Source organism: Amyelois transitella, chromosome W (genome assembly GCF_032362555.1).
Source record: "Amyelois transitella isolate CPQ chromosome W, ilAmyTran1.1, whole genome shotgun sequence".
In the NCBI taxonomy this organism is placed as follows: domain Eukaryota; kingdom Metazoa; phylum Arthropoda; class Insecta; order Lepidoptera; family Pyralidae; genus Amyelois; species Amyelois transitella.
This window is the reverse complement of record NC_083536.1, coordinates 1,065,709-1,077,829: the sequence shown is the minus strand read 5'-3', so window position 1 is coordinate 1,077,829 and position 12,121 is coordinate 1,065,709. Positions and strand designations below refer to the sequence as shown.

Sequence of the window (12,121 nt, the reverse complement as noted above, 5' to 3'; positions counted from 1 at the left end):
AAGAAAAGCAACGCCTCGTTTTGCATGTAAGTATAAATTAGTAACAGAAGAAGGAATATTAGGTAGGTATTTATCTATGTGCAATTATCTGTGATATTACTTATAATTTCTTGAACAATAGTTGATAGATATTAGCTATAACACAACACTGCAAAATATTTGCACCCCAAACAAGTGAATATTAGCTTGCTAGCTTGCATTTCCCATAATGATTTATCAACCGTTAACACAACGCAACCCCAACCACACAAACAATAACAAACAAAACTAAATTAAAGAAACGAAACACTTACTCAGCAGCGTCTTCGGAGTGGTTTGTATTCGTATTTAAGGAGTCTAATATTAATTTAGACCTATAACTCAAGTAATACTTTCGATTCATTATCGTCTTTAACGAAAAAACAAACGGTCAAAAGTACGTGCATTCACCGCGTGGCCGCGCAGGCGTCTGCGCTTCGCAACGCAACGCAAACTACCTACCGATGTCAGAATGAAAAATAATATGGCGCCTGCCGGCAGCGGGGGAGAGAAGAGGTCGGGTCGAAAGTAGCGAACAGAGAATAGATATTTTAGAAACAAAAATATTGACGAAGTTCATTCTAAGTAAAAAGCCTCTTTATTATTCTAGTAACACAAGTCTTTTATGTCTTACTAATTAATTATTAATAATTCTTGTCCCTATTGGCCATTTCAGAACCTAGTATGTATATTTAACCATTTCAATAAACTAGTAAGTCTGTCCACTTACTAAGTTTTTGGAATGGTTTTGCGACTTACTATATTTTGAAGTGGTTAATCGCATAAAGTTGATGCTCTTACTAGGTTTGAGACACCTTGAAACTTTTTATTGAAGCGTGCTATCGATACAGGTGTTTTTGCAATATATTGAGCCTTACTAGGTTATCGCATTAGGCTAAAAAACGAAATTTACCTTTTTTGAAGACTTACTAGGTTTTGAAATGGGGCAGCCGTATTATGACAAAATTGCATTAATTAATAGGTGCGGTATAACTGGAAGAAGGGCCGTAGAATGTGTTTTACACGGGATTGATGACCGTTCTGTTAGGCTAGGCGCTGAATGCACCGCATACGAGGATCCTGATAGGCTTTTAGCTTATTTAAGGAACGTGTAGGGACTTTAAGCTGACGCTGCAAACCTACCGACGACGTGCGGGCAGTAGCGCCAGTCGTTCCCCGCGCGTCTTGAGATATGGGCAGGCACATTGCATAGATTTTAAATTAGTTTAGCGTTATATATTATACGTAATATTGTGAGTTGTACCATACATCCGTATAATCTGTGTAAATTGAATAAACCCGAACTTTCGTGAACCGCACTCCTAGTTTCTCTTGAACATTGCAACCCTTAATTACTGAACATAAGCATTCGTACATTGGTGACACCCTGTGAGTGAAATTAGTGACATTATAGTGCGTGAACATTATTTGCGTTACAACTCGCAATTCGGGAACGGCTCAACTTCGCCCATATCAGACGCGCATCGGTAGTTTCTACTATCGCTTAATTTTTCGTGCTCTGCGGACCGTGAAAAACTTTCGAACGTGATAATTTCCTCTGAAAATGTCGACGCCCGGACCATCGGACGTTACGTACTGTAAAGTGCCGGAAGAAAAAGCATCGGACATAGTGTTAATTTCCGTGTCATCTCGAATTCCTGAGTTCTGGACGGACCAACCTAGCCTGTGGTTCGTGCAATTTGAGGCGACTGTGGCACCTCAAAAAGCAAGCGACGATGCGCAATACCAGCTCTGCGTGGCGAAACTCGGCAAGCAAGTTGTACTGCAGGTGGCGGACCTGTTGACTAGTCCACCAAAAACAGACAAGTATACGACCTTGAAGAGTCGTTTGTTACACGTCTACGAAGAGTCGGAAACCAAAAGGATACAGAAATTAATTGGCGAGATGCAGCTGGGAGACCAGAAACCGTCTCAACTCCTGCGGCGGATGCAAACCTTGGCAGGAAAGCGAGTAACCTCGGACACCTTACTCATCTTGTGGCAGAACCACCTTCCAGCAACAGTGAGATCAGTTCTAGCAGCGACGGCGATTACGGATGCGGAAAAATTGGCGGAAGTGGCGGACAAGGTTCAGGAAACCAGTACCCCAACGCAAGTGGCGGAAGTTTCACGTGGAAGCACTTCCGACGGATCGCTAGCTGAGATCCTCGCCAAGCTGAGCATGGAGGTAGCGGAGCTTCGCAAGTCCAGAGGCAATTGGCATCAGAACAATCGCGGAAGGTCCACCAGCCGTGCGCGAAGTGCAAACCGCAGTCGAGGTCGTTCAGCATCACGGGAGCCAGGTTTATGTTTTTTCCATAGTCGTTTCCGCGAAAGGGCTGTTAAATGCAGGGATCCATGTACCTGGAAATAACCAGGGAAACTAGATGCCGTGCAGTCTACGACGGAGACTCGCAGCGGAGGCGTAGCTAGCCGTCGACTTTGTATTAACGATCGGAAAAGTGGACTTAATTTCTTAGTGGACACTGGTGCGGATGTTTCAGTTTTACCTATATCTGTAGCTAAGCGATTTATTAATAACAATCAGGAATGTATAACCTTGTTCGCTGCGAATGGAGCGAAAATGCAAACATATGGTACTGTTACCTTATCACTTGATTTTAAATTAAGGCGAGACTTTCAATGGACATTTGTCGTCACTACTGTTAAACAACCTATATTAGGATCCGATTTTCTAGGCCATTATAAATTGTTAGTAGACGTCGATGCAAGATCGCTCATAGATAAACTCACTAATTTAAAAGTTGTGGCAACAATAGAATTGAGTACAGAAACGTCCGTTAAAACCATTAATGAAAACCATCCTTACCATGATTTATTAAGTTTATTTCCAGACATCTTTCGACCCATGTCTTTTAAGGAGCCTCCACAGCACTCTGTAGTTCATTATATAGAGACCACGGGACCACCGGTGCACGCCAAAGCGAGACCATTACCACCTGAGAGGTATATTAAGGTAAAAAACGAATTTAAGCGCATGCAGGAATTAGGAATTTGCAGGCCATCCAAAAGTCCTTGGGCGAGCGCATTACACGTCGTGCCGAAAAAGGATGGGGACATTCGACCGTGTGGTGACTATAGGCAGCTTAACGCCATCACCAAAGCGGACAGGTATCCTATTCCACGCCTACATGACTTCGCGTACGTACTCTCAGGTAAAAAGGTATTTTCATGTGTCGATGTTAATCGTTCTTATCATTTTATTCCTATAAATCCAGCGGACATCGAGAAAACTGCAATAATCACGCCTTTCGGATTATTTGAGTTTCCCCGAATGACCTTCGGACTCAAGAATGCAGCACAATCCTTTCAAAGGTTTATGCATCACACAGTTTTGGAAGGTTTGGATTTCCTTTTTTGTTACATAGATGACGTCATCATCGCTAGCGAAAATGAGGAGCAGCATAGAGAACATTTAAGACTTTTATTCGAACGATTTAACAAGTATGGATTAACCATAAATTTATCAAAGTGTCATATCGGTGTGCAGGAACTAGATTTTGTAGGTTTTAGAGTATCACCGCAAGGAATACGACCACTGGACGACAAGGTCAAGGCGATCATCGAGTACCCCAAACCCAAAAATGTCAACGAACTTCGAAGGTTTCTAGGTATGGTGAACTTTTATCGCAAACATATTCCTCACGCAGTTAAAAGTCAAACTTTATTATCAGGATACTTACACAATGCTAAGAAGAACGACAAAACACCCATTGTGTGGACGCAGGAAGCGGAATCAGCATTCTGCGAATGTAAGTTGCAATTGGAGAACGCGGTCATGTTATCGCACCCTAGTACCGACGCTACGCTAGCGTTAGTTACGGACGCTTCAGATACCTGCGCAGGGGCAGTTCTACAACAACTAGATAAAGGTTTGTGGAAGCCCCTAGGTTATTTTTCAAAACGATTATCTGAAACACAGCAACGTTACAGCACATACGATCGAGAGTTAGTTGTTATATATATGGCTATTAAGCATTTCCGCAAATTGTTCGAAGGCAGACCGTTAACGATATACACTGATCATAAACCGTTGGTACACGCGTTTACAAAACTAGGTACCGATTCTGAGACGCCGCGAAGAGCTAGACAGTTGTTATTCATCAGCGAGTTTACGACCGACATTCGTCACATTAGTGGTGATGACAATGTAGTAGCCGATTCATTATCACGCGTCGCGACGATTTCCTGTCCCACGAGTCTCGACTACGAACAATTTGCTGAATCGCAAAAACACGATGGCGATATCGCGCAATACTTGCGAACAAACGGTCTCAATAACAAAAACGTTACATTAAAATCTATAACTTTACCATTTTGCAATAAAGAAATTTTCTGTGAAATGTCAACTGACATCGCGAGACCCTTTGTACCAAAAGATTTCAGGAGGACTGTTTTTAAACGGTTTTATTTAGCTCACCCCGTTTGTTTTATTTATTCTTGGGTCAAATTTAGTAATTCAAATTTCACCCTCTTCCTGTCAACCGATTAATCTGAAATTTTGTATACACTTTGGATTTTGGTGACAATATAATTATGTTTATTCATTATCATTATAAATTCAAGATGGCCGCCGTTACAAAATGGCGGATAATTTAGTTTCATTAATCCCATCAATATGGGTATCAAATGAAAGGGCTCAACAAGCAGAATACAATATACTATACAAAATTGAAATCCAAGATGGCGGCCTCTACAAAATGGCGGATAACTTAGGTTTTATCAATCCCATCAACATGGGTATCAAATGAAAGGTCTCAACAAGTAGAATACAATTTACTATTCAAAATTAAAATCTAAGCAGTGGGATAAAATGTAGCCTATGTTACTCCTGAAGGTTAAGTCTATCCCTGTGCCAAATTTCATTCAAATCGGTCCAGTAGTTTTTGAGTTTATTCGTTACAAAAACAAATAAAAATAGGTAAAAAAACTTTTTAAGTTAAACGGTTTTATGTTAAACATACATTGATTGCAATGTTTAATATAAATGTACTAAAAACCAAAAAATAAAAAAATAGGTAAAAAAAACTTTTTAAGTTAAACGGTTTTATGTTAAACATACATTGCAATGTTTAATATAAATGTACTAAAAACCAAAAAATAATAAAATAGATACAGTCGTGGGAATTATAAACATATGCATAGACTAGACTAAAATAAAACCGTGGGGCACGTCAATTGTCTACAATCGTTGATTAAAATGTTTGTTTTGTAATGTTACACTATAATTAGGCATTTGTTCAACGATGGACGTGTGATAAGTAGGGCTAGAATGTGGAAACAAGTTAGCAAGCTCGATTAAGTGAGTTTTAGGGTTTCATAATGTTGAGCGAGTAGTACTTTTATCATAAGTTTTGTCGATTAAAGACAAACTACGAGCAGTGAAACGATTCCTCGCTAGCCAGCAAAATAGTAAGTAATTTGCGCACCGTCTGCGGGCCAACTGCCTAACGACGAATTAAACGATTCTTCTATCGCACATTAAGTCTATAATTTGTAGACAATTGACGTGCCCCACGGTTTTATTTTAGTGTAGTCTATGCATATGTTTATAATTCCCACGACTGTATCTATTTTATTATTTTTTGGTTTTTAGTACATTTATATTAAACATTGCAATGTATGTTTAACATAAAACCGTTTATTAATATGGTTCATAATATAAGTCATCCTGGGGTTCGAGCAACGCGCAAGATGATTGCTCAACGATTTTTTTGGCCCGATATGAATTCGGAAATCGGTAGATGGGCAAAGACGTGCGTTAGTTGTCAAAAGGCGAAAGTAAGCAGACACAACATTTCAGAATACTCTTGTTTTCAAGAAGCAGGCCGTTTTGAACACATCCACGTGGACATCATAGGACCTCTTCCAATATCTGAGGACGGATTCAGGTACTGTGTCACGGTAATAGATCGAGGCACACGATGGCCGGAGGCGTATCCAATTCGTGACATCACAGCAGCAACGGTAGCGAAAGTCATATATGAGGGCTGGATTACGCGCTATGGATGTCCTGTCAAACTCACAACTGACCAAGGTCGTCAGTTTGAGAGCGAGATGTTCAACGAATTGCTAAGGTATTTAGGTGTTAAGAAAAACAGAACTACTAGCTACCATCCGCAGGCTAACGGCATAGTCGAGCGCTGGCATCGCTCGTTAAAAGCAGCGTTGATGGCCCGTCTTAACAACGCTTCGTGGGTAGACGAGCTACCAACAGTGTTATTTGGTCTTCGTGCCGTAGGGCGTAGCGACAATGGCGTTAGCGCCGCGGAGTATACTTACGGTAAGACACTACGATTGCCAGGTGAATTTTTTGACAGCGCTAAGTTGAAATTCGGTGACGCAAACGAGTTATTGAAAAGCATTCATGAAAATATTTCGCGATTAAAACCTATGACAAACACACATCGCCCTAACCGGAAGTGGTTTATTTTTTCGGACATTAAAACATGCAGTCATGTGTTTGTTCAAGACAATACGGTACGAAAACCGCTTAAGGCCCCGTATGATGGCCCATACAAGGTCTTAAGGCGAACTGATAAATTTTTTGAATTGCAATACCCTAACAGACGAGTTAATGTATCGATAGATAGGCTCAAACCCGCTTATTTACTCGACGATTCAAATAACACAGTAGCGACACCGAATTCAAACGACACACTTTTGCAGAACAAAGTTCATTCTGATCAGGCAGAAAAAAGAACGAGCAAAGGTCGCGTCATCAAACCACCAGTGCGATTTATGTAGGTGACAAAATAGCATTTAAGTTATATTTTAAGTTATGTTCAGAATAGCTTCACACTTTCTCTCGGCGTGTTACACAGAACATCTACTTGTACGTTATTGACAAATTTTATTATGGGTCAATACAACAGCAAAACTGAAGAAATCATCGTTGCTCAGTCAGGAGTAAACCAGCAGATAGAAACGCTGAAAAGCACGCTGGGTACCTACAGCATTGCCATAGCGACTATAGCGGTATGTGTTATAGTGATTTTTCTATGTTTTTGTTGTAAGCGTTGCAACGTGTGCGCCAGAAAGTGGGTCCAAGGGCAGCTGAGGGACGTCATCGTACTCCCGCAGACACCAGTAGCCAGCGTAAGGACCGAGCAGCTTCAGTCTACACCTACTAAGGTGATATTTTCTTAGTTTTTAGTTAATTATGTTGTTGTTCACGTCAGTAAAAAATACATTTATTAAAATTTGACAGACGTCTATACTAATAAATGTACTCAATTTATTGTCTTACATAATTATTTCAAATCATTCAATTCCACAACTAAATTAAACAATTGGTTGATTGTTTTTTTTTATTGGATTGTATAAATTAAATAATTACAAAAATATTTTGTTCCCCAAGTTTGAACCTAGTACTATGTTTCGACTATGTAATACTCTTAGCAACTGAGTCATAGGCCAAGCAGCGTCAAGCATTTATTTTTTTTGTATTTTTATCAAACATAAATGTACATACATACATACATACATAAAATCACGCCTCTTTCCCGGAGGGGTAGGCAGAGACTACCTCTTTCCACTTGCCACGATCTCTGCATACTTCTTTCGCTTCGTCCACATTCATAACTCTCTTCATACAAGCTCGGCGGTTTCGGGTACTTTTGACCTGACCCTTTACCAGGACGTCCTTAATTTGATCAAGATACGTTCGTCTAGGTCTTCCCACTCCGATCTTTCCCTCCACACTCTCCTTTTATATCTGCTTAGTCAACCTGCTTTCATTCATCCTCTCCACATGACCGAACCATCTTAACATACCCTTTTCTATTCCTGTAACTACATCTTCTTTCACATCACAACATTCCCTTATCACGCTGTTCCTTATCCTGTCACTCAATTTCACACCCATCATACTCCTTAACGCTCTCATTTCCACTGCATTTATTCTGCTTTCATGCTTCTTTTGCCATACCCAACTTTCACTCCCATACATTAATGTCGGGACCAACACGCCCCTGTGCACAGCCAGTCGAGCCTTTTTGGATAGTTTCTGACTGCTCATAAAGGCATGCAAAGCTCCATTCACCATGTTCCCCGCGTTCACTCTCCTTTCAATATCACTATCATACTTGCCATCTGATGTAAACTTTGATCCTAGATATACAAACTCTTTCACTTGCTCCACTTTTTCTCCTCCAATCAAAATATTACATGCTGTCATTTCTTTCTCCATTTCAAAAACCAGTGTTTTAGTTTTACTTACGTTCACTTTCATTCCTTTCTCTTTTAAAGCTTCATGCATACAGTTTACCATCTCCTGTAACTCCTCCGCTGATGACGCCAGTATAACCTGATCGTCGGCATAGAGCAGACATTTGACGAGTAACTCATTCATCCTTAATCCACTTTTAGACTCTTTCAAATCTGTCAAACAGCTATCCATAAATAGGTTGAACAGCCACGGTGACGCAACACATCCTTGCCTAACGCCTTTCTCAATCTTAAACCACTCAGTGTGCGCTCCGTTTATCCTGACACAAGCACTCGAATCCTCATATAAGGATTTCAGTGCTCGTATTAAGAGACTGCTCACCCCATGCATAGAAAGTGCTGACCACAATTCATTCCTCTCAACTCTGTCATAGGCCTTTTCCAGATCTACGAATGTGCAATAGACTTTTTGACTCTTGGCCAAAAACTTTTCGGCTATGCACCGCAAGGAAAAGACCTGATCAGTACATCCCATTCCCTTTCGAAATCCCGCTTGAGCATCCCATATTTTGTCATCAGTTTCATTCCTGACTCTATTAATCAATACCTTAGCATACAATTTGCCGACGACGCTAAGCAGGCTTATACCACGATAATTTTTGCAGTCCAGCTGTGACCCTTTTCCTTTGTAAAGTGGCACGATAACAGCCTTACACCAATCTTTTGGTACTCGGCCGCTTCTCCAACACAAATTGAAAAGGCAGTACAACTGACTAGCTACTACGCCTTTTCCTGCTTTAAGCATCTCGACCGACACTCTATCACACCCAGCAGCCTTTCCCGCTTTCATACTCTTAAGTGCTTCCACAATTTCGAACATTTCAATTTCGCCTTCCATCTCATTCTCTTTTTCTTCGCTATAGCAGAAATCTTTCTTATTTCCTTCCTTTTTTCAAATAAACTTTCAAAATAGTCCTTCCATATCTTTAGTACACATTCTTCTCCTTTCACAACGCTACCATCCTGGCATCTGATCCTAGTCAGCTCTCTGGTTATAGTATTTCCTCGGGCTGACCTTACGGATTTCCAGAATACTTTCAGATTTGACTGAAAGTCTTCTGATAGCCTTTTATCAAAATCCTCTTTATACTCTTCTTTCTTTCTAATCACAGCTTTCTTAACCAAATCTTTCATTTTCTTATATTCCTTACGTGCTTCATTCACATCTTCATCTATAACCTCTTGCATTCTTAAGTTAGCTTTTGCTGCTAACAAATCCAGCCATGCTTTCTTCTTTAATCGCACAAGTTCTTGCACATCTTTACTCATCCACGCATTTTTGTGATTTTTTCCTTTCCTTCTTCTACTTACACCACACACTTCAACAGCTACTTTCACAATTCTTTCTTTAAATTCCTTCCATCCATCTTCAATATCGCTCATTTCCTCTAAATCTTCAAATTCATCCTTCAGTCTATTAATATACTTCTTACCTACATCCATATCTTGCAAATTTTCTACTTTTACTCTTTCCAAAGCGCTGGTTTGCTCCCTTACCCTGTGCCGCCAGCGATTGAAGATACCCCTTATCCGGGATATCACCAGTAAATGGTCCGAGTCAATGCCAGCACCGCGATATGCACGGGTATCCAGCACTTTGTTCTTCAATCTTTCATCTACAATCACAAAGTCTATCATACTTTTTAAAATACCTTCCACTCTTGTGTAGGTGTAGATCTCTTTATGTTGAAACATTGAGTTCGACACAAAAAGATCCCACTCTAGACAAATTTCTAATACACTTCTTCCATTATCATTCACCTTTTCGTCACCAAACGCACCAAGCACCTTTTCATATCCATCACGCTTTACACCCACCCATCCATTAAAATCACCTAACATAATAATCTTCTCATTTGGCTTGGTAACTTTCAATACTTCTCTTACACTATTCCAGAACTCCTCGTTTTCGCTTTTTGCTGATGTTGTACCCCTCGAACCCACATCCCAAGGTGCATAAACACCTAGAACGAAGATCCGAGTGATTCCAACTTTCAGCCTAATCCATAGAAGACGAGGGCTGACACACTCATACTCATTCACGCACTCAGCCATTCGTGCAGAAAGAATTAGACCGACCCCTTGACAGCCTCGGCTGGTACTGGAAATTCCAGACCAATACGCCGTGTAAGGGCCGTGCTGCGTCGCGTCGCATCCTTTCCGCTTCGTTTCATTCACGCACAACACATCCAAACGTCTTTCATCCATCATCTGGCATACTTCCTCAATCTTATCCTTCATTCCTCCTCTTACATTCATCGTCGCAAAGCGGCTTTCAGCAGACCGCATACCGCTCCCGCCGGGAACGAGACGTGATGGGGTGCGGACACCATCGCCGCCATCTAGGTGCTCTTTCAAAAAATTTGCATCCATGCGATTCCCACGAGACGCTAGGGAAAAATTTTGTCCGCCCCAGCAGAGCCCCGCATGCCAGGGTAAGGCTAGCCATTACCTGGGGGTCGCCCAACCCCATGGCGGAAGTGGCACGCTCGAGACTAGGCTCGCCCCTAGCCATACATCCATCGGCGCGGCAGACCTTAGATTGGCAGTAAACATAAATGTGTACTTATTTATACTCGTAATGGTTCAATATCCTTTCACAAAAAGTTTTCTTCATTTGTTCAATATTTTTCATGTAATCAAAGATGTAATAAAAATGAGAACCTCCTTCTTTTTTGTAAGCAGTTAAAATTATTAGTCTCATTCTAAATACAATATCACACTGCCAGTAGGTAACATTGTCAGGTCGTGATTACGACATTGTTATTGTATTCGAACTTTTGCTTAGTGGCATATTTGTGTATCGAGTCTGAACCTTGAAACTATTTTTGTATCGCTATTTAATATTCGATTTAACTTGTTAAAAATTTGGTTTGTATAAAGTTTTTTTTTCGTACCAAATTTTAGGAGGGGTGTGATGTAGGGACTTTAAGCTGACGCTGCAAACCTACCGACGACGTGCGGGCAGTAGCGCCAGTCGTTCCCCGCGCGTCTTGAGATATGGGCAGGCACATTGCATAGATTTTAAATTAGTTTAGCGTTATATATTATACGTAATATTGTGAGTTGTACCATACATCCGTATAATCTGTGTAAATTGAATAAACCCGAACTTTCGTGAACCGCACTCCTAGTTTCTCTTGAACATTGCAACCCTTAATTACTGAACATAAGCATACGTACAAACGCTAGAAATAGTAAACCTTTAATTGACCGGAAATTTAAGAATCTACCAAATACTAGACCCCAAGATATGAAGTCGACAGCTAGGGGACCTCGCTGCTTTAACTGTAAACAAGAGGGACACACCGCTGCTCAATGTACTCAACCAATAAAAAGGTGCAGTAGATGTCAAAAAATGGGTCACGATACCAAGCAGTGTTATTCAAAATTACCGTCTACTGCAGAAAAGTCAGTTTTGGCAGTATCAAATAATATGAAATGAAATGAAATGAAATATTCTTTATTTACTTGAAACATGGTACAAATTGGTGTTAGAAAAATATGTGATCTTACATGTTCCGCCAGAAGTATGGCATGTAAATATTGTTTTGTAATAAATTAATTTCAAAATTAATAATTTAAAAATTAGTAATTATACAATTTAAAATTTAAAATTAAAATAATCATCAATGGAATAAAAACAATGAAAAATTAAAAATTCATGCAGTCTATTCTTAAATTTATTAATTGGCAAAGACTTGTATGAGTCCGGTAGTTTATTATATATTTTAATGCACATGCAATATGAACTCCTACTTCTAAATCGTAAATTGGTACTGGGAACCACTAAATTAAATTTGCGCCTGTTCGATCGTTGTTTCTGATCATCACGTTTATCAAATAAGTTATG

At 40.1% G+C, this 12,121-nt stretch overlaps 1 protein-coding gene across 1 annotated transcript; it reads left to right on the top strand.

Annotated features, from left to right (window-relative positions):
* The first annotated feature begins 1,582 nt into the window (after positions 1-1,582).
* On the top strand, positions 1,583-6,952 carry LOC132904015 (uncharacterized). Its single transcript, XM_060953937.1, has 4 exons — positions 1,583-2,231; positions 2,397-3,911; positions 6,077-6,322; positions 6,915-6,952. Exons 1-4 carry the CDS (start codon positions 1,583-1,585, stop codon positions 6,950-6,952), a joined length of 2,448 nt encoding a protein of 815 aa, XP_060809920.1.
* The last annotated feature ends 5,169 nt before the right edge of the window (positions 6,953-12,121 follow it).